The sequence below is a fragment of the Ambystoma mexicanum genome, chromosome 1q (genome assembly GCF_040938575.1).
Source record: "Ambystoma mexicanum isolate Mex_15411 chromosome 1q, UKY_AmexF1_1, whole genome shotgun sequence".
NCBI classification, from domain to species: domain Eukaryota; kingdom Metazoa; phylum Chordata; class Amphibia; order Caudata; family Ambystomatidae; genus Ambystoma; species Ambystoma mexicanum.
In genome coordinates this window covers 317,249,287-317,270,659 of record NC_090922.1, presented here as the reverse complement: position 1 = coordinate 317,270,659, position 21,373 = coordinate 317,249,287, and the positions used below count along the sequence as shown (strand labels likewise).

The 21,373-nt window shown below is 46.0% G+C and overlaps 1 protein-coding gene across 1 annotated transcript in view; it reads left to right on the top strand.

The window, feature by feature from the left end:
* SLC7A9 (solute carrier family 7 member 9) overlaps window positions 1-21,373 on the top strand; it is a 659,969-nt gene that overhangs the window by 302,635 nt on the left and 335,961 nt on the right. The window contains exon 5 of the mRNA XM_069639081.1: window positions 5,233-5,358. Coding sequence (XP_069495182.1) covers window positions 5,233-5,358 — 126 coding nt within the window. The remainder of the gene's footprint in view (window positions 1-5,232; window positions 5,359-21,373) is intronic.

The window sequence follows — 21,373 nt, the reverse complement described above, 5'->3', positions numbered from 1 at the left end:
CTCCGCCGATGTGCTGGTCCATGCAAGGGTCAGGGTACACTCTTCGCCTCCAGATGCAGTCACTGTCTGTGTGCGGCTTCATTTCAGTAGGCACCAGGATGTGGAAAGTTGCTGCGTTCGCACTCAGCGGCTCTCAGCGGCCATCTTGGATTCCATTCAGACGCAGTCACTTTGATTTCTGTCGGCTGATTTCTATGGATTTAGCAAACGGTTTTCTGCTCAGATTACAGCATTTAGGGCCAGTTATATTCCGATACCGGAAAACAACTTTTTTTACTTCATTTGCAGTTATTATTCGGGCAGGATATTGCAGGATATGGCTGGCGGCCTCGGGAGCACCAAAGGATCACGTCTCCATGCCGTACCCGTTGGCCCACAGGTGATATTTGACTTGTGGCTTCCTCCACTGCACCTGTCTCCTTTTTCTTCCCTTACTTCTTCTTAATCAATGCTTTTTGGTTTTGGAGCTGTGGTGGCATAAGCCACCTAATCTCTGAATCATTGGTACTGTAAATGTAAGAAAAAAAGAAGAGAAGGGGGAGTTCAGGAGTAGTGTATGGCGTAGACTTGGCAACTTGCCAATGCTTGGCTATGAAATGGCCGAAGCACCAACCAGGCCTTGACAATCTCGCTTGCGTCTGCAGGCCTGCTGCTGTTACCGGGGAGCTGTGTATGCTGCCGAAGTAGGATCAAAATGACTGCACTTAACTAGATGCACATTAGATTTTCATGTGTATGCACCAATGCTTTTTGTCAGATGAACATCTGTCGGACTATGTTTAAAGTCCGGGTGGAGTGATCTGTTGGCAGAAGGAGACTGAGACAGCCAGGCAAGCCTCTAATTTACAAGGCAGGCGAGCTGCCTTTGTTGTTAGAATGGAGCATATCCTCCATGCTGGCAAAGTCTGAAACGGGTCCACAGCCGTGATTTATTTACCAGAGAGGAACTGGCTTCCTAGAAGCTGGCTGAGCTTGGCACGGAAGACCCATAGACCTGCAGACACAAGGCAAAGCTTCAGTCTGCTTTTGTAAATGTAAATATATATATATATATATATACATATATATATATACATATATATATATATATATATATATATATATATATATATTTTTTTTTTTTTTTTTTAATGTGCTGTAAGCATTGTGCACAACGGCACACATCTGTTTGGCTGGCAGTTTATTGCTCCCTTTTGGTTTTGTCCCTAGTCTGTGTGATTACCTTGTTTGTCATCAATGCACCGGGCTGGGGTAGCCTGTATGTCAGTTAAAGAGAGTAGTCAGAAAACTGCTGCCATTTCTCCAACAATTGTGCTCTCTGCATGTTGTCCCTCTCTTTCCCTCTGCGCACTCTCACGTTATCTCCCAGTGTGCTGTCACTCTCCCATGTATGCTGTCACTCTCCTCCCATGTGCGCTGTCGCTCTCTCCTTGCATGTGCACTCTCTCTCTTTCTCTCCGTGCACGCTGTCACTCTCTCTCTGCGCACAAGCTGTCACTTTCTCACCCTGCATGCGCAGTCTCTCTCTCTCTGGCACTCTTGATGATATTCCATTATTAAATGTTCTCCAACTCTCACCTGTGCTCTCAGCCCTTACTTTTTCCCTCATCCTTCCTCTCACACTCACTTTTTCTCTTACTCTCTCACCTTTCCTCACTCATATTTCCTATTGCTAATCTTCGGCACCCACTATTAATGGCTTACTCCGTTGCTCTATTCCCCTTCTCATTCCATTGCACACCTGCAACCCTTATCACATCCTCCTTTAAAACTTTGCACCCAACGCCAAAACTATTGGCATTGCCAATGCTTGTTTCTGAAAGTCCTCCTCTTTTGATGTTACTCTCTTCTAACCATCTTCCTCTCCTGTTGCTCCTTTTCCGCTCTCTTCCACTGCTGCTCTCATCCTTCTTTCTTCCTCCTACCCTCTCATCATCTCTTCTCCTTTCTCCACTGCTGCTCACTGGGTTCTCCTCCCCTACTGCTCTCATCCTTCTTTCTTCCTCGATCTGCCCTCTCATTGTCTCTTCTCCTCCCCTGCTGCTCATTTTCTCCCCCGCTCCACACCACTCGGAATCATCACTTCTGTCCTGCGGTTCCTTGATCTACACACACCCTCAACCAGCCCAAAATGGTGGGTGCCTTTGTACCTGTGAGGGTCTGTGACAGATGTCCATCACTAGGGAGAATCTCCTGAATGTTTTATATTTCAGGAACTCAAGTAAATGTATTCTCTGTGTTTTTAAAACTGCTGTCAGTTGGTTTCTCCCGAGATGGGCCTGCCAGCCATTGGATGTAAAACTAAACTAAACTCCACATATACTTTCTCCTAGGCATCTGCAGAAGGCCAAACAGTACCTAACATAAAAGTATGTACAGCACCAAATGTGCACATTCTGGAGCCGTGTAGTAGCCCCGCACATGGGCTAGCCTTTAAAAGCTCACTTGGCGCCTGGGTCGTACTGGGGCATCAAATTGTCTCGGGCACCAATGAAAGAGTGTCCCACATTTGCAAATGGCAATTCATTCCTTTTGTGTCAGACTGTTTGAAAAGTACCCAAGGGGGAGTTTTCTTTAAATAAAATGTGATGCAAATTGTGCATTTTAAAGAATATTTATTCAGTAACACTGGTCAAAACTACTACCCGCATGGTGAAGTAACTCATCAAACTAGCCCACGTTGGACAAAAAAGTGCCCCACTTGGACCAAAATAAACTGGCCCACACTAGCATCTTGTGTTTTTGGTTCGGCATTGCCCTGTTGCCCTATAGGCCAGTTCCAGCCTGATTGGTGCTGTGCAACTACTTTCCTATCATACAGATGTCTACTGACACATCTCACCTTCTTGATCAAGTATTGCAGGGTGGGGGAAACTATGATGTGGAATTACATTCAGAAAACCTGTTTAAAAAAGTGTTAGCTGTCTACAACCTAGAAGGAACATTACTCACCACATCCTGAAAGTGGCCTTCAAAGAATATATTGCTAGCATGTCTACAAAGAAGGTTATTTTAACATTCAGACACACCTTTTATGGTAAGAAAACGTGAATACATATGATGGGAAACAAACAAGCTCCAATTAATAAATGTTAACTTCATGAATATGGTGCCTGGAGCGCTTCCCCTTTCTAACTTGGGGAGATTGCTAAAGTAAATACAAAACTAGATCGTATTCAAAGATAGATATAATGATTCATGAAGGCATTAAATGAAATAGCCAACATTGAATTTGATGACACACTTAATCCCCTACTCTGGCTTCCCACACTTGCCTAAACATGAATGAGTCGTTGGATGCAGGCCTGTGCCTTTGAAGCTCTCTGCACAACACTTGAATGCAGCTACAGTCAGGAATCCTATTGTGAAACTCACAGGGATTCTGACACCTCTCCTAATAGGAGAGGTTGGCATCCTCAGGGGGTAGTGCTAGGAACAGGCCCTTCAGGAAACACTGCAGCTAAAAGGGGAAATACTTGAAGGGGATAATTAACAGGAGGACCCTTTAATCTGGTACAGGCAGTGATGAGGGGAGGTCCAAGGAAACCAGGAGGTACAAAAACCTACAGAAGGAAGACATTGTCCATCTTGAATCTTACTGTACCTCATTCCTTCAAATCACTGCCTCCCACCCCTCCTACCTTCCTGCAAATCAAAGACTCTGGGTATGACACAGCAGAGGCCTGTAGAATGAAAGCTGGAGCTTTGCGCAGATAGGCAAATTAATTGACATACTTACACATGACAATCTTTGTGAATGAATCTCAAAGTGGCAGAGGAATCTTTTTGCTTCTTTTTAAGCTCTTAGCTTAAGAATTATTTTCAAAGAAATTCCTTTTCTTCTTTCATGATTTATAGATTTGTTGGCTTCCCATGAAAAGAGGGCCACATCGTTTCCATCTACTGACCTCTTCTTTGTCCAAAAAACACTTCAGATGTTTAGCCTTCTCAGCCAAATCTAATTTCTGTACTAATACCCTTTTGTATTTGGCTATGCACTAGAGGGGCAGCCAGTGCCCTGAAATTGAATACCTGGCAGGCTTGAAAAAAGCATTAAGCAAACAGTCTTGAGACCTGAGGGTGCTTCCCCTGGATCAATGCCAGTTACATCATTATCATCATCGCTAATAATCAACTCCATCATCATTGTCCACCGGGAATGCAGGTGAGGAGGTTATCTATTCCTCCCCTGGTGATGCATCTTGATCCAATTTGACTCTTTTAGCCATCAGCTGCTCATCCTTGTGGCGAGAGGGTCTATGGCTATATGGCTGAGGTAATGCATTGCACGCTACTTCTGTGGGCTCATTATACTTCCTCTTAGTGGGGGCTTTCCTTAATTAAGTAGTGACCTGAACATGGCCTACTGGTGCCCCCTCGCCATGGTCCACCCCAAGAACAAGGTACTAGAGGAATTCTATAAAGAGCGCTCTCCACAGTGTCACCTAACGCCTTAGTTAGAGCATAATCTTTACTAGAAAGTCAATAAAATCTATACATTGTCACCTCTAGTTCTCATCAGTAAGGAGCTCTGATTGAGTTAAAGCGTGGCCATGTAAATCCACCCAGGGCCCTAGAGGGGCTTGCCCCAAGTTCTCCATATTTCCACTGCAATTCTAGCCAGAAATCCAATGGACCCCACCCAGTAGCAGTATATATAATATAGCCTCATATTATTTTAAATCTCCACCAACACAATCCCTTGCATCTCCTCGTCTTAGAGCATCTCTGATGGGTCTCTGTCGCTTCCCCCGCATGTATCAAGTATATGCTGAAACGCTATGTGCTAGCAGCAACCCGTAAAACACCATACAGACTAGTGACATGAGACGAAACACAGCTTCGTGGGCACTTTTTAACAGTTTGTCCGTGCATAGCTCTAGAAGCCAATGCAAATGAGATTGTGAATTCTCATCTCGTGGATTGAGGTCCTCTCCCGGGGACCGTAAGGAAAAAGTGTGAGACAGCCTATGAGGAAGAAGGACCTTTGGGAGTGGTGGACAGGAACTAGGAATTGATGGCATAGGATTATGGGATTGGTAGTCACATGTTAAGCAAACATTTTGATTATATGTTTCACTTCTTACAGTTGTATACAATAAACAGCGATCAGTGCTGCATAACTGGATGCCTCTGGCCCATGCCATAGTATACACAATATTAGCTGGTTGAGCAATGCTGTATGATGACGATCTATGCTGACATTGCTGACATTGTGTTATCTTTTCGCAGTATCGATCACGATTGTGAATTCGCTCAGCGTGAAGATGGGCAGCTACGTACAGAATTTCTTTGCTGCTGCCAAGATGATCATTGTCATCATCATCATCATCAGTGGAATTGTCTTTTTGGCACAAGGTGAGGCTTAAGTTTGAAACCTTTTAAAAACATTTCCCTAAGCATGATTCTGTGGCTTCCAAATGATTATCTGGTGTTCAACCTTGAGGCATTTTTCATAGGCATTGATTTTCAGGGTTGCTCTGTATGATATGATTGCAGGTGTGAGTTGGCTCCTGATCTTGCTGGCCCCACTTGGACGTCTGATTTCATGATTGAACTTTTTCATGAAGCCTTAAATATCTGTCAATCTTGAAACATACTTGGCATGCAAAAGACGCATAGGGTACAAAACAGCTGCATTGCCCATTGTCCACCAGTTCCCCAGATTCTTGCTAGCTCGATGGAGGCTTGGTAACCCAACAGAAGCATCGGGCCCCCTTTTCCAAACGCCTCAGTGTAAATGGTGCGCTGCTGCCTTGGTGAAATCTGAAGGAAAGTCCTGCACCACCAAGTCATCACCAATTACAATTGGCGTGCAGGCAGCCAGTCGCATCCATTGAGGGTGCAGATTTTAGACTACTCTGGTGGATTTAAGGAGACATTTAAAATGTGCTACTTATGGGGAATTTGTCAGAGATTCAGGGGGTTCCCACACGCCCTCCTAGCAGCCTCTTTGTGGGGGTGAAGTCCTGTTTTTGTCAGCATTGTGAATTCCCCCGGTTCCCTCTGGATCACTGACAAAATCAACCCAGGTTTCCCCCATCCAGACAGAAAAGGCAAGAGCCTGAACTCAGTGACTACTGCTTTATGTGTTTGTGGCATTGCATGTCTGGTATTGGAAAGGTAAGAGGTATTGAGGGATTACCGAATGGGGACAAAGGCTCGGATTTCAGTAAATGGTAATGGGGCACTTGGCACTTCCTCTCACTAGATGTGGGAGATGCCACCTAGTTGGAAAAGTGTGTGGAGGGAAAAATGCAGGCAGTCACCACACATAATGTAATATGGCACTGTGCATGTTGCCCAGGGTGTCCAGGAAATGAAAATGCTTTGGTAGAAGAGCTATACTAAGGGTTTTTGGGGCCTAAGGCAAAGACAAATGTGAACCCTCTCCCTTCCCCAAACCAAAGAAATGAAGCGATCCGAGAATCTCTGCGTTTACAACCAACCCCCCCCCCCGCCAACACGCCCCCTGGTCATTTGTGTTCCAGCACATAGGTACAGGACAAATGTTGACAAGACCAGCCATAAGCAAGCAGTGGCCCTGCAGCACCTCCTGAATTGTTGGTCGAAGTGGAGCTGAAGGAGAGACAACTTTGCAGCACTTAAAGTGTGTTTTATTGCAACATTTTCTGTGCTCAAAGACAGACCATCATCAGATGAAATTGAAAAGAATCCAATGGTATATTTCTGAAGTGATATTACCCGAGGCAGCGGGCTGACCATGTCAGCAACGGCCCACCGCCCAAGTTAATGGGCCGAGCCAAGCTAGGGTCCCTTAACGCAGGCAAGAGTGACGTTGCCGACAGGGTGGGCCTGCTGATGAGGGTAATATCGCAGTTAACACCTGTGTACGTATCTACACAGGTGCTAATGGTGTTTTAAAAAAAAAGAAACATAACGTTTGCTGTGAGGTCCAACGTCGCACAGTGCTGTCGTCCATCAAGTCTGTTTTCAATGTCAATGACTGTCATTATCAACATTGAAAGTGGACATCAGGGACAACAGCACAATACGTTGAGGGAATCGTTAATCTCCCTGATTACCAGCAAGAGGAACTGGGCCAAGGAAATCTCCTGCACTCAAAAAATGGAAGAGTCCAGCAATGTAACAAAAGGTGTACTGTTTTATTTGAAGCTTCGACAACAGGGATTACGTTGGACAATTCAGCATTCTCCAAAACTCTCTCAGTGATCTCAGGCCCGTCATCCCGTTTGAGACTCTATGACATCACAATATAAATATACAACATAAAAACCAAAGGTGGAACAGGATTGGTTAGTCAGGTAGATTACATATACAATGTGTAGGGGATTAGCCCATCGATTAGGTGAAACATGTCTGGCGGCTCCTCCTGCTCAAGCACAGGATCACAGCCCCAACACATAACAAAGGCAGAACCTTGGATTGGTTGGCGGTTCACAACTGCTCCACCTCATCCCCATCCACCGTCCCTTACATCCTAAAGATCTTAGACAGAGTGGCCTACCTGCAAATCCAGAAGCACCTGGAAGAGAACAACATTTTGGGCCTTAGACAATCTCGATTCAGACCAAGGCACGGAACAGAGACAGCCCTTCTGGACTTAAAAATTCAGATGGACGAGGCGAAGGACAAGGGCAGTCTAGCCATTCTACTGTTGCTTGACCTCTTGGCAGGCTTTGACCTCGTCGACCATCAGATCCTCACAGAACATCTGACGGCCTCAGCTGCTTTCTCCAGCCAGGCGACTGCCTGGGTCCAATCCTTCCTAGCCTACCGTACCACCCGGGTCTTCTCACCGGGGGCTTCAGCCCACCCTATCCCCATCCTCTGTGGCGTCCCACAAGGTTTGTGTGTCTCACCGACCTTATACAATATCTTCACAAAGCTATCGTTCGACCGCCTTGATAACCTGGGTGTCACATACACAAATTATGCTGACGATACCCAGGTTCTCATCACCCTGTCAGGTTGCTATGAAGAGGACTCCATACGGATCAACAACCTTTACCTGGAAATCCAAGCCTGGATGGCAGAACACGGCTTATGCCTCAACAACGAGAAAACTGAGCTCCTTCTCGTCGGCTCTCAACCACGGCTAAACAAACTGGACCCCCGTTACACTTCTATCAGCATAGACGGTTACCGAATCTCTGTGGCCAAAGAAATTAAAACCCTAGGGGTTTATTTAGATTCCACAATCTCGCTCAAAAAACAGGTGAACGCCACAGCCTCCTCCACAGTTTATACAAATAAGCTCATTAATGCCTGCAAAGCTTTCATCTCCCCTTCCAGTGGCATTACATTAGCCAGAGCGCTAGTGCTCTCAAAAATGCAATACTCTGTTTCTTGGCACCTCAGAGCGCAATTTGAACAAACTACAGGTGCTGCAGAATAATGCCCTCCCGCGGCACTCACACATCTCCATCTTCAGACAAGATGCCCATTGGCTCCCTGTACGAGACAGAATTACCCTTAGATTTCTCGTCATCGTCCACAAATGACTCTCTAATGACGCCCCCAAATACTTGGCAGACAAGTTCAACAAACACACTTCAACTAGACCAACCAGAACGTTGTACTCTCACTGCCTATCCATCCCCAAATTCTCCCTAAAAAAAGCTCCAGCTTCCCAGTCCTAGCCGCCAAACAATGGAACGCTATACCTTTGAACCTTAGAGCAGAACCATCCTTTTGGACCTTCAGAGCAAAAGCTAAGTCCTGGCTTGCCAACAAGAACTCTACCATTGTCTGACACACTAATCAATGTACTTTTATCCTGTGTCTGCCTCTCCACCACCATGTAACCCGGTCAACTGCACTTACTGTTATCATCTTGTATGCCTATATTCTGTTGTAACCTGCTCTAAGTCTCAGGCACCCAGTTACCCCAGGGTTCGACGCGCGGTATAAATAAAGAAACTAAACTAAGCAGTTGAGGTCTTTCCCAGGATCCTGGCATCCCTCCTGTCTCCCTTCTCCCTGTCTTTGGACATTGCAACTACTTTTGCATCACTATTTGTTCTTGGGCCATTCAAAATGTATTCTATTGTCTTGTCTGAACTCCAAAAATCATATATCATTGCTTGAGTCTTGATGTAGCTGTCTTCATGCAGGAACGTCTTCTGTGACATCCATGGCAGTGTGGCCCATCTTCCTAGAAATTGGCCCCTTGTGGTGCAGAGCACCAATTGCATAAGGCATTGTGCTCTGGCTGTTGGGATTTTGGTGGCTATAAATGTTCTGGAAGCCCTCTTGGCATAAGGGATGAGAGAGCACACATATCAGCTCTCCTTTGTGGCTTTTCTCCTCACCTTGTTCATATCCTGATGACACACGTTATTAGAAACGTGTGCTGAATCAGTTAAATAAGTATTTAGATGTTCAAAGTTTTTGACCTCTCGTGCAGCACTGGTGAGTCGCTCGGACATGGCTTCAGTGATATCGGCAATTGGGGCTGTTTTAACATATACTTCCGTGTGTGTGTTTGACAGTGCAACCTTTTGGTATGGAAAGAGGGTAAAGAGATAGAGACAGCAGAATGCAAAAAATGTCAACACAATGGCTCTGGCTGCAGCTCCCACGACTTGTAGAGCTGTACAATCTGGACCTTGTCCATAAGTTCAACAAACGCTTACCAAGACTCTGAATGTTCATGATTATCATTTGTGGGAATAATCAGGCTCCTCTGTGGTGATACTGTGCTTATTGTGAAGGCATCATGAAGCAAGACACAGGCAAAAGATTCAAAGTTCAAAGCAAAATGGTTTATTAAATCAAATGTCAGGATGGTAGAAGGCCTAACTTTCCCTATGATAAGGAGGGATTTTCCTACCTGAAAGAAACTAAGGAAAGTCTGAGTCAAAGAGCTCAACTTAAAAGTCTTTCTGTGTCCAAAACCTATGCTTACCCTCACAACTAAAGCTCCTAACTTCCTCTTCAGCTCCCCTTCCCCAAGTTCAAGAAAGTTCCACAAATGTCTTAAGATAACCTTACTAAAGTTCAAACAGTTCTACACAATCCTCGGGGTTCCCTTCCCCAAGTTCCAAGCAATGCACTTCAAAAGAAAATGGTCTTGAGGCTCCATGCTCAAGACAACGTTTTGCAGTTCATCAAGTTTCAGGGTTCCCTTCCCCCAAGACTTTAATGTAGCAACCAATGTTTGTTTTAGTCTTTCAAAGTTTAACTTAATTCTAGGTCAGCCTGACCCTCCTTCTGGTTTCCGTCACCATTTACCTTACAGTACTCCTTCATGGTTTATTTCACAATGTCTTTGGCTTTCAAAATGTAGGGCTCACTGGTCTAGGCTCAGTTGTCAGTCCACACAGTCCACTCATCGCAGATCACGCAACCAGGACCCGTAGGCACTTCAGCCTACACATGCTCTTCAGCATTTGCCCATGTGTACAGATTCACCTTCACTTGGCTTCTCTTTGTCGGCCTCTTGGCTTTATATACAGGTTCACACTCTACGGACCTCTGTGTGCCAGCCTTGCAGCACTGTATTCCTTCATATGATTCACTTTGTGGTGGTCTTGTTCATGACCATCTTTTCGTTGCAGTCTTTCACATTTGCTCTTTTTCCCATAAGTTGCTTTGATGTGGGAGCTCTTCTTACTTTTATTAGCAATTTACTTTGCCCGTAACGTTGTATTTCAACTCCATATTCAATATGTTTAATTTCAAGTTTTCAGTCAATTCACTATTCAATTTGCATAGTTTAGCAATGCTTCAAACTTTCATTCAGTTCGCTATTCAATATACATAGTTCCGGTTTGGTTTAAACTTTCATTCAGGTCGGTATTTAATATGCATAGTTCAGCTTAGGTTGAAGCTTTCATTCATACTGTCCTTCGTTATTCATGCGCAGTCCGCCCAGAGTGCCCCCGCTTTTGAGTGGCTTTCCCCGACGACTTTGGTGTCCCGCTACAGCAGCTCCTGGGATCCTCTCCGCTTCTCTGGCTGGAGCTCCGACCTCTGTGAGCCCCCACACGCCGGCAACGTTGTTGCTTCTGCGAGTATGGGGACGGTGTTCTCTTTCTCCTGCTGTCTCGCAGCTCCAGCTGCTCGATCTCCACCACGGAGGGTCCCACACCTGAGTTAGCCCCATGGCCCAGATCCTGTGGGATGTCCGCCGGTGTTCTGGCTCCTACTTAAGTACCACCATGGCTGCCTTCTTACAGAAAGGGTCTCCTGGTCTCTCCTGCACAGGCCTCCCTGTTGCTCTCTTTTCTCTTCCACTGGCGTCTCTTTATACACCTTCAACCACTTGACAGGTTGCAGGTGTGTATTCCCAATTGGGTTTGCCTGACTCTGATTAAAGGGAGATGCCTGACCTTGCAAGTACTCTGCAGGCATCTTCCTCATCCCAGTACTAGACTGGTGAAAAGAGGTCTTAGTGTTCATTACTCTCAGTTGCCTCTACCTCATCTCAATACTATCAAAGGTACAATGTGGGGAAATGAGGGGAGGGATTCTATGATAAAGGCCGGGGGAAGGGTAGGTTGGTCATGAATAGGGAAAGGGGGGTACCATGTCTCGCCTGTGGGCACCCCACTACCAATCCCCAAGGAACCTCCACCCAGGTGATCCTCCCTCGCAACTCCTCGCTCAGGGTCAGGATCCAAAAGCGAGGGTCTTTCCCTGGCCACTTGAGAAGAGGATCCAGGGGGAGTAGGAGTGAGAATACCCTCAGGTTTTTCAAATAATGCAGCAATAAACACACGCTTTAAAATAAACTGCACCTTTGGATGACCAATCTAGGTAATAATGGGCATGTTACCTTTTGTCAGTATTGGATAGGTGTGTGCAACCTAGAGACGAAAAGCATAGATAAAAACTCTGGCTGTTATCATTTGTTCCAAGGCTGTTATGAGTTCATAAAGTGTCTTTCAGTGTTCATGCAAGTGTGAAATTGTTTGTCTAAAATCAGTTAAAATATTTGCAATGTCCACCTAGTATGAGGCAAAAGACACTCGGCCTCATTACAAGTTTGCCGGTCCGGTAACTACGGTACTGGTAAGCTTGCTGGCACCATAGTTACCGGACTGGCAAACTATGAGTTCTGCTCACGGGTGCCTTCCCACCCGCCAGGACTGGCCAGGCAGGACTACAGGCACACGTGAGCAGAGCATGTCGGATGCACCGGCACCATTCACGAATGGTGCCGGTGCATCCGGCTTCCCCATTCCCATTGAGCCCTATAGGGGTCAAATGGGAATGGGGAAGAATATTTTCTGGCACCCGCGAATGGGCAATTGCCGGGTCAGGCAGGGCAGTAATGTCCTGGTAATTGGCCATTGGCGGGTGCCGGTAAAATGTGCAAGTTTGGCGGCAGCCTGCCGGTTTTACCAGCAAGGCTACCGCCAGACTTGTAATGAGGCCCAGTGTGCCTAATCTAGCTTTCAATATTCTCCTGTCTAGCTCTGGTTCTTGATCGTGTTTGGGTCTGCCGCTGTGTTTCTTCTTGTTCTTGTTCTTGTGGTGTATCGTCTACGAGTTGGGCCCGGGGGATGTCACATCTGCAGGGCTTGACATTGCCAAGGGCGGTCCATGCCTTTTTCCCTAATAGTTATGTCTGTTGCTTGCTCTATGGCAGTTGCTTGTGCCACACCCTTGTGAAGTTCTTTACTTGAAGAGGTGCCTTGAGAAGTTCATGCAGTTCTACTGGTGGGTCATCTTCATCATTCTTCTTTGACCTCCCCAGACTTGAGTCCAGCTGTTGAGACATAAAAGAAGCACTAGCCAGGGGGGCGTGGTTCCCGTTCCCACCCTGTTTTCACCCCCATGTGGTGACCAAAAGCCCTGAAACCGTAAGTGAAGGACCCCCTAACGTAAGGGGCAAGGCGTGCGGTTTATTATGAGTGTGGGAGTGCAGAATATCCAAAGGTACGTCTGCTCCGAACTCTGAAGCCGGCGGAGGAAGGACAAAATGGCGGGCGCAGCAGGGCGGCACAGCCCCCGATGCTGAAAGGATATCAAGTCAGGCGCTGAGGGGTACGGATCGTGCCGGGGCAGAGGTGGGCCTACGCTCCCTGAGGTGCATGCAGTGAAGCGGGAGCGAGGGTTGGCACCCGGCTCCCTGTCGCATAAGTGGTGAAGCAGGGAGCGGGTGAAAGCGGCAGGAGGCGAGAACGAAGAGCATCGTGGCATGGCTCCAAGCAGGAGTCTGACATGGCAGCAATTGAAATCCTAACGGCAGCTGACGGGGAATACAAGCTGCAACCCAGAAAGTGCCTGGAGCCCGGCAAGACAGCAATTTCTCTGGGAAAAGAATAGTCCTGATGGAGAGGAGAAAGTAAAGGTAAATGGAAACAGATTCCAATGAGCAGCAGAGTCAAGGGAGTGGGGAGCGCCCTAAATGGACTGTGGAGAACAAAGGAGTGGAAGCAAGGAGGAAGGACCTGGGCCCCAGGAGGTGAAATGTGGAGGAGAGGGGCACATGGATGTGGACCCACCCTAGATTCCCCCCCCCCCTCAAGTGTAACAAAACCGGGAGGCAAACCTCTCAATGCATAACAGGAACAGACCAAGACACATACGGCAAGCATAGGTTGAGGTGCTAAGTGGGCTGAGAAAGTGGCAAACAGGCATGCAGCAGTGTCACTGACCCGGTGCCAGATATTTCCTTCAGCGCTGCCATAAGGAACAAGATCATCTTAAATTGAAGGGGAGAGTCGGCAATCCCAGAGGGGCGAAACAAAAGGCACATCACAAAGCTGAAGCCAAAGGCGCAGCGAGTGTGGAGGGGGCTCCTTCCACCCTCCTGCACCTGGACAGAAGAACTGAGTGCGAAGGGACAAAGCAAGGGAATACCCGTCGAGACATTATGGCGGCCAGTCAACAAAGAAAAAAGGCCCACAATCAGGCGATATCAATGTGCTTATGATGGGCGCAGGGACGCCGAAGTGGGCCCAACAACAGACTAATGCACAAATCCACTCATCCCCAGTCGTCAATCAGGAGGGGGAGGATTCTCCACTTAGGAGAATGGATCTGCAAGCCATGCTGCAGGAGCTGAAAAAGGACATTAGAGAGAGCACCGTAGACCTAACAAAAGCTATCTCAGACAGCAATAAGAACGTCATGGCGGTGGAGAGGCGAGTGGATGAGCTGGAGACAGTAACGTGTGAACAAGGCCATGAACATGAGGTGCTGGCGCAACGGGTAGAGGAGATGGAGCATCAGATGTAGGTTATCCTGGATAAACAAGAGGACACAGAGAACAGATCAAGATGGAACAACATCAGAATTAGAGGGGTTCCGAAGGCAATATCAGATGGGGACCTAACGGAATATGTGCAAACTCTATTCCAGTCCATTTTAGGTGCAGAAGGCGACCGAGAAATAGTGTTGAACCGTAACCATCGGGTATAGTCATCATTTCAAATTAATAGGAACCTCACTCCAGATGTTCTGACCAAGGTACATTTGTACCAAGTGAAAGAAGAAATAATTAAAGAGGCACGTAAGCAGGAGCCAGTGAGGATCAGGGACACCCCGCTGGTCCTGTTTCAAGATTTGGCACAGGCAAGCTAGCCAAAAGAAAGCGGCTGCAAGTGGTAACCAACTGGCTATGCACTAACAATATCAGATATCACTGGTCGTTCCCATGCGCCTTACACTTCGAGTAGCAAGGGCAACAGTTTTTGATCTCCAAGGAAGAAGAAATGGCCACAATGATGGAAGAGGGGGAAGAAGGGAGGCCCAAGGACCCGAAAATAAGCCTGGAGGACAAAGAGGCAACTTCTGTATAGGGAAGTAAAGAACGCTGGATATCAACCCGGCCTCAGCCAAAAGGGAGAAACAAAAACAAAACGGTGCAAGGGGAGAGATCCACCATGAGCTATAACCTTGTACACGCGCTGCAATCTCCAGTAAGAAATGGGCCAAATGATGAGTGATGCTAGGAAGGAGGGGGAATGTCATCATGATACGGTTGAATGTTGGGCGGGGAGTCAGGAGGGCGCGGGTCGAGGGACGGGCATCCGGGATTCGATAAGCCCTTATTGGCCTGTGTGGTAGTAGATCCCAGCGGATGATGATTAGGTGTGTATGGGGTTTTTGGAGGAGGGCAGAGTGTGTTATGTCCTATTAACAACCCTTTATGTGACATCACAAACCCATGGGCAAAAATAATAGTTTCATTGCATTCTCAAACTCCACAATACACCAAGACATGACAACACAAATACCCCATGGCTGTCATCCTACTGTTCAAATCACAGGGAATACCATCTCTTAAAAATATATGGTCCTTCTATACCACAGCATAGGAATACATCTATAAAGATTCACTAAGGTACCATCTTCCGTGACCTAAGCTAGTGCGTATACCCAGGGATACACCTCTACATCTGTAAACTAAACTGACTGCCTAGAAACAGGTATACATCCCGTCATCCGTAAACTAAGCTAACAGCCTAGAAACAGGTATACTTCTTTCCATCCATAAACTAAGTTAGTCACCTAGAAACAGGGAGCCATACATACCATACATAATTCATCCGTAACATAGCTAACACCTTGAAACAAGGATAGTTCCATAACAATCTTGAAACAAAGCAAAAAAACAACAATTTCCCTCCCCAATATTTGTTAGATTGTTGGACTTATACTCACACTCCGCCGAACTGCTAAAGACCTCTTGAACCGTCACCCCTACAATCTGCCACTCTGCCTTCCAGTCTGCTTGGCGTTCCATGGGGAGCGGGCATGGATTTTACCAAGGGCGCTCCTCATAACCTTCAGTTTCCACGCATGATGTTTAGTCTGGTCCTTGCAGGTCTCGACGCATACCTTCGGGTACGTGGCAGGAAAAAAACATAATTGTTGGGCGTCTTACGACCATACTCTACTACCAACTGAATTAAGGCGAGGGAGTCATTAATCACTCTGATTACCAACAAGAGGAACTGGGCCAAGAAAATCCCTGCACCCAAAAAAACAAAAGAGTCTAGCAATGTAATAAAAGATTTAGGGGCTGATTCATGGAATTATTTGCGCTGAAAAACAGGGATTTGTGCGTCATTCTGCCCGCAAATCCCTGTTTAACAAATGGGGATTTGCGGGCAGAATGGCGCACAAATCCCTGTTTTTTCGGCGCATATAATTCCATGAATCAGCCTCTCACTGTTTTATTTGAAGCTTCGACACAGGGATTAAGTTGGAAAATACAGCATTCTCCAAAACGCTCTCAGCAATCTCAGGCCTGTTGTCCCCTTTTGAGACTCTGTGACATCACAGAATAAAGATACATCATAAAAACTGGACGTGGAACGAGATTGGTTAGTAAGGTAGACTACATATACAATGTGGAGGTGGATAAGTGCATAGATTGGGTGAAACATGTCTGGTGGCTCCTCCTGTGACCATCTCCTAGGTTAGTGTGCTGTGATTGGGTGGTGCAACAAAGTGTGAGCTTAACGTGGAAGGTGAATAGGGATTGGTCAACAGATGTCTTCTCAGCCTTGGAACTTTGGAAACTTACCAGCCCAAGTGCAACTATTCAAAGTGGTGAGAACGGCCCAAGGTGCTGCATATTCTCAGCAAGTTACCATCTCCAATCCTCTAGGCCTTGAGAAAGAAAATTCTACTTTGAACCTGGTATTACTTTTTTATCATCCTGCCTTCAGTTGGATGAGAACAACTGCCTTAGCTTTGATCGAATTAATAGGTTTTGTCTTCCAGGCTTTGAGATCACATGTGCAGGGACCACATGTGATCTCAGGGACTTGATTTTTCCTGCTTGCATTTATGAGGATTTTCAGCTTCTACACACGCAGGTGTCCTATCTCCTATCTCATCTGCTAGTATGAAGCTTTCTCTCTCGGTGTCCTTGGCAAGAATATGCACAGTGGCTGTACTGGGAGCCAGGTCTGCACATCTCTGCAATATCAGCATGTCAGCCTCTCTCTGTATTCTCGAGTCCTTTCAGCACAATTATTGCTGAATTTAGCAACCAGGGTGGCAACAAATTCTCAGTATGGGGCGCACATTAGCCCTGTAATGCGGGCCCTTCATTGGCTCCCGGTTGCCAGCGGATTAAGTTCAAATCTTTGTGCTTGGTCCACCGGGCTTTCTATAGGCAGGGGGCCGAGTACCTACAGGATAAATGTCATCCCTACATTCCAGGGTGGCCCCTCCACTCTGGCAAGGCTAATGTGGTGGCCATCCCGAAAGTTCCCCTTGTCTGTATGGGTGGACAAGCCTTTTCCTATGCCGCCAGTAAAGTATGGAACAGTTTACTGGGGGATTTAAGGGAGACGGTTAACCATCTCCAATTTCGCTGTACGCTTCAGGCGCTTCTGTTTTAGTTGCTTAGTGGGTGAGTTGTGCCAAGATGCCTTTGGGCGATAGTGCATGTTATAAGTGCGAATAACATAACACATTCCTTTCACTTCAGTGCAATCGTGGCTTCCATCTTTACTTACATGGCTGTCCATGTTAGTTGCGTTTAGCATCAGCAAGCAGTTTATATGTATTCTTGTGCAACTTGTGGTTACTGCATAGCGAGAGTGTGTCTGTCCTCTATCTAGGTGGGTCATAAGCACATGTTCTTCTTGTCTGCAAGCAAATTAATCAAAATGTCTGCGTATCTTCATGCAGGTATGCATAAGTGCTTAATGTCTAAAGCATCTATGTCGTAGTTTCAGTCGTGACGTCATCAGCATCAGAATGGTCTCAGTCTACCTGCTCCATTGACTGCAAATGTATATCTTCAGCGCCCTCATCAGGATAGGGTCTAAATGGCTGTCTGGGCAGATAGTGTTTCTCACACCTGTGGTAAATCGGCAATGGAGATGAGGGGATCAGGAACGATGTACACCTTTCATTCCTCTGCCGCCTGGATGAGAGTGGCATAGGTGCAACGAGGGCCACGTTTAGGTCTCCCTCTTTACCGGGTCGTCCAGCAGAGGTACATTACTTTCTTTAAACAAAATATACACTCTTAGCACCCACTTAGGAAACTACACAGATGCTAACAGCTGATGGTGTAGTGGGGACAGGGAAGGGAAGTGAGGAGGGTGCTGGCTAGTCACACTGCTCGGTACATGGGCTTGTACCATACAATAGAGCCTGTATTCAGAGGATCCTGACTGGTGCCAATGACAGGTATCCTATCTCTGAGAAATATATTTTATTGTGTGTCTGCAAAGTCAGCATATTTTGTGGGGTTCCAGGAATGTTCAACAGAGAAGCCATGTCCATTCTCTTAAGGCATCCAGATGTAGCAGGCACCGACAAAGCTAATGCATGCTTTTAGACTGACCAAAATGTATGTGTGTTGAGTATGAAGATGGTATGTCAACAAAACCTATATAGCGGATCATTCATGACCTAGGAGGCATCTTGGCAGTATATCCTCTCTCTTTAGGGTCAAAAGATTGGGGGTGCCAAATGGAATTTCAAAGAAGCCAATGATGGGCTGGGCATGCTGTCTGAACTCCCCTTTTAGCTTTGTCAGTGGGTACAATGTGTGGTGGTGGCTAGCATGTTTGAGTCTATCAGTCCTGAGCAGGACGGCTAAGCTTGTAATGGGACAGTAATAGTATTTTCAGGAGGGCTGCTGTATTTATAGTGGGGCATTACCTGCACTTCTCAGATGGGAGACTATAATTTTAATTTACAAAGTACCCATATCTACCTGCAAGGCTGCCATATGCTTTAACAAGAAAGTGCCAAAACCTCTCAGTAGGGCCACTTTACTTTCATTTTTCAGCACCTCGTCCCTACATTTTTACTTCATAAAAACGTAATTGAAATTGGGTTCACAGGGATTACATGCATTACAACAACAAAATCATAACGTGTGTCCTATAGCAAGCGATAATAGCTTTAAGCCGCATTGACCAGTGAGGTATCCAAAGAGATTGCGTTTCAGCATGGGTTTGAACACCACAGTCTCACGCAATCAATACATCTGGAAGGTAGGGGGTGTAAAGCAACCTCAACAGTTTGGGTCTGTGAGGAAGTGGTATGTCATCTGATTTTTGGGGAAATTCTACCAAAGGGAGGCAGGTAGGTATCCATTTGCTATTTTCACCCTGCAGAGACACTGAGATTGTATCCATCGCTAGAACGTTCCACATTTTTGCCCACCAGATCTAAAGCGGAGGTGTTGAGGGGGGTTTGCAGTACAGAGCTGTAGTAAGCACGGTGGTCAGAAGCATGCGCAAAGGTAATTTAGATTGGGGACGTGTTGGCCAATAGAAAACAACCTCATCCACATCTCCTAAAAGAATAATTTGCGGGGTTTGGGATAAGTCGAATTTTGTTATTTGGTTGAAACGAATAAGAACTTCATATCAGAAGGGTTGCACCATAGAGCAAGCAGGTCACCAAAGATATAACAATGTGCACTGTGCTTATGAGCAGCATCAACGAAAGGGTAAGAGGGAGGGACAAATCTTATAGAGGGGAGTAAGAGACCCTCACATTTATAATGTATATGAATTCTATTTTAATTGCGTATACGTAGTCGTCTTGGTTGCCTTTTCCCAGGTTTCGTACCAGATGGCCTCATTATGCTTTTGCTGAAATTCCGAACCCCATTCTTTTAGGCATGGGTGTCTGAACAGGAACTCTAGGTGTTTGTAAAGGTGGGCGACCCCGTCTGTGGACAATCCTGAATTGAGTAACTTTTCCAGCCTAGTGAGTTCTTGGGTCCTCATATCAGTTCTGCAAGGCTGAGAATCCCATTGTGTCAATTGCAGATAGTGATAACATTTGCCTACTGGTAGGGAGAAGTCTTTAGAGCAATCAGCGAGAGGTCTAACATTTTTATAAATATAGAGTCGACTCAGTCGCATTAGGCCTTCCATCGGCCAATGTTTAAATGCATCAGATTTGCATGCAGGGAGAAAATCGGGGTTGTCCAAAGCTAAGGTTAGGGAAACGAGGGAAAATATCATGTTTAAGGAACGTTTCATTTTATCCTAGCATGAGACAAGCATAGTAGTAGCATGAAGGCCTGCTTTAGGGAGAGCTTGTCGGAGACTCCACAAGAGGGATGGCAGTGGAATCTCACAGTATTCCTGTTCCAGCCTTAACCACTTCCCAGTGGTATCGGCATTAAGCCGATCGAAGCACAAACCTTGAGGAGCCGCTTCCAAATACTTTATGATGTCTGGCATGCCCAATCCACCATTGTATCTTCTGCCCTTAAGGTTTTCGCACACCATGCGATGCATCTCGTTACCCCAGATGAACGGAAACAATTTAACGTTAAAATCGATGTAGGTCAGGGGAAATGGAGCAGACAGGAGTAGCCCAAAAATATAAATGGGTTTAGTAACAAGGGAACAACATTCATTTTAATGGTAGTTATGCAAGGCAGCCCATAGCTTTTAAGCGATTTCCATCTCACTGCGTTGTAAGAGCGTTCCGCCAAGAGCCCAGCAATGATATGCTCATAATGGTTTGTTTTGAGGCTGTCAGATACATGCCCATATATAAGACGACGTGTTGCCCTCCTTAAGTGGTATTGTTTTTGTAGGATTATGATGTCCATAGATTGGCTTGAAATGTTAAAAATTTTTGATTTATCAATGTTTTTTGGACCCAGAAATCTGTTCAATATCTGCAAGTCCAGCCATAAAGTTTGGAAGTGAAGTAAGAGGGTCAGCTAATAGGAATGATGCATCATCTGAAAATATGTGTAGAGCCTGGAACTGAATGTCCCTGTATAGCTTCTTGTTCTCCGTCACTTTTTGCCCGGGGCTCCATAGATAAAGTGGACAAGGAAGAGGGACCCCTTGTCTTGTCCCACTGGAGATGAAGGCTGGGTCCAATTGTAGATTATTCATCTGAATATTAGGTCAAGGACATTTATAGTTGGGTTCTATAAATGAAAACTGTCCACCCGGGCAAAGTTTTTTCTCATTGACCGAGAGGAGGGTGAATGGAGAGTTTCATGCACTGCACTCTCTCTAGCACTCTCTCTATGGGGTTGAGTGCACGACAAATGTTGTCTTGTGCCCATCTCCCAAAAATGAAGCTGGTCTGCTCTGGATCTATAAACCTATAAACATTGGAAGTACAGGGGTCAGGTGAATGGCTAAAATACTAGAATATTTTCTGCCACCAAAAATTAATATAGCTAAGGGGCAGTATGCTGTACATACAAGGGGATTCTTTTCCAGTTCAGCAATGAGGGTCAGTAAGAGTGTTCCACTGTGGATGTCCCTGTACATAGCCTGGAAGTTTTCTTTTTATAAAAGTGAGCTATAAATCCACCTGGACCAGGAGATTTATTTGTGGGAAGGCCATTAATGACTTGTGTTACTTTCTCACGTGCAATGTGCGACCGGACTCTTGATAATGAGAGTCATAATTGATTTATGCAAGGAGCCACTATACAAGGCAAATGGCTTGATCATGGCCCTGCAAG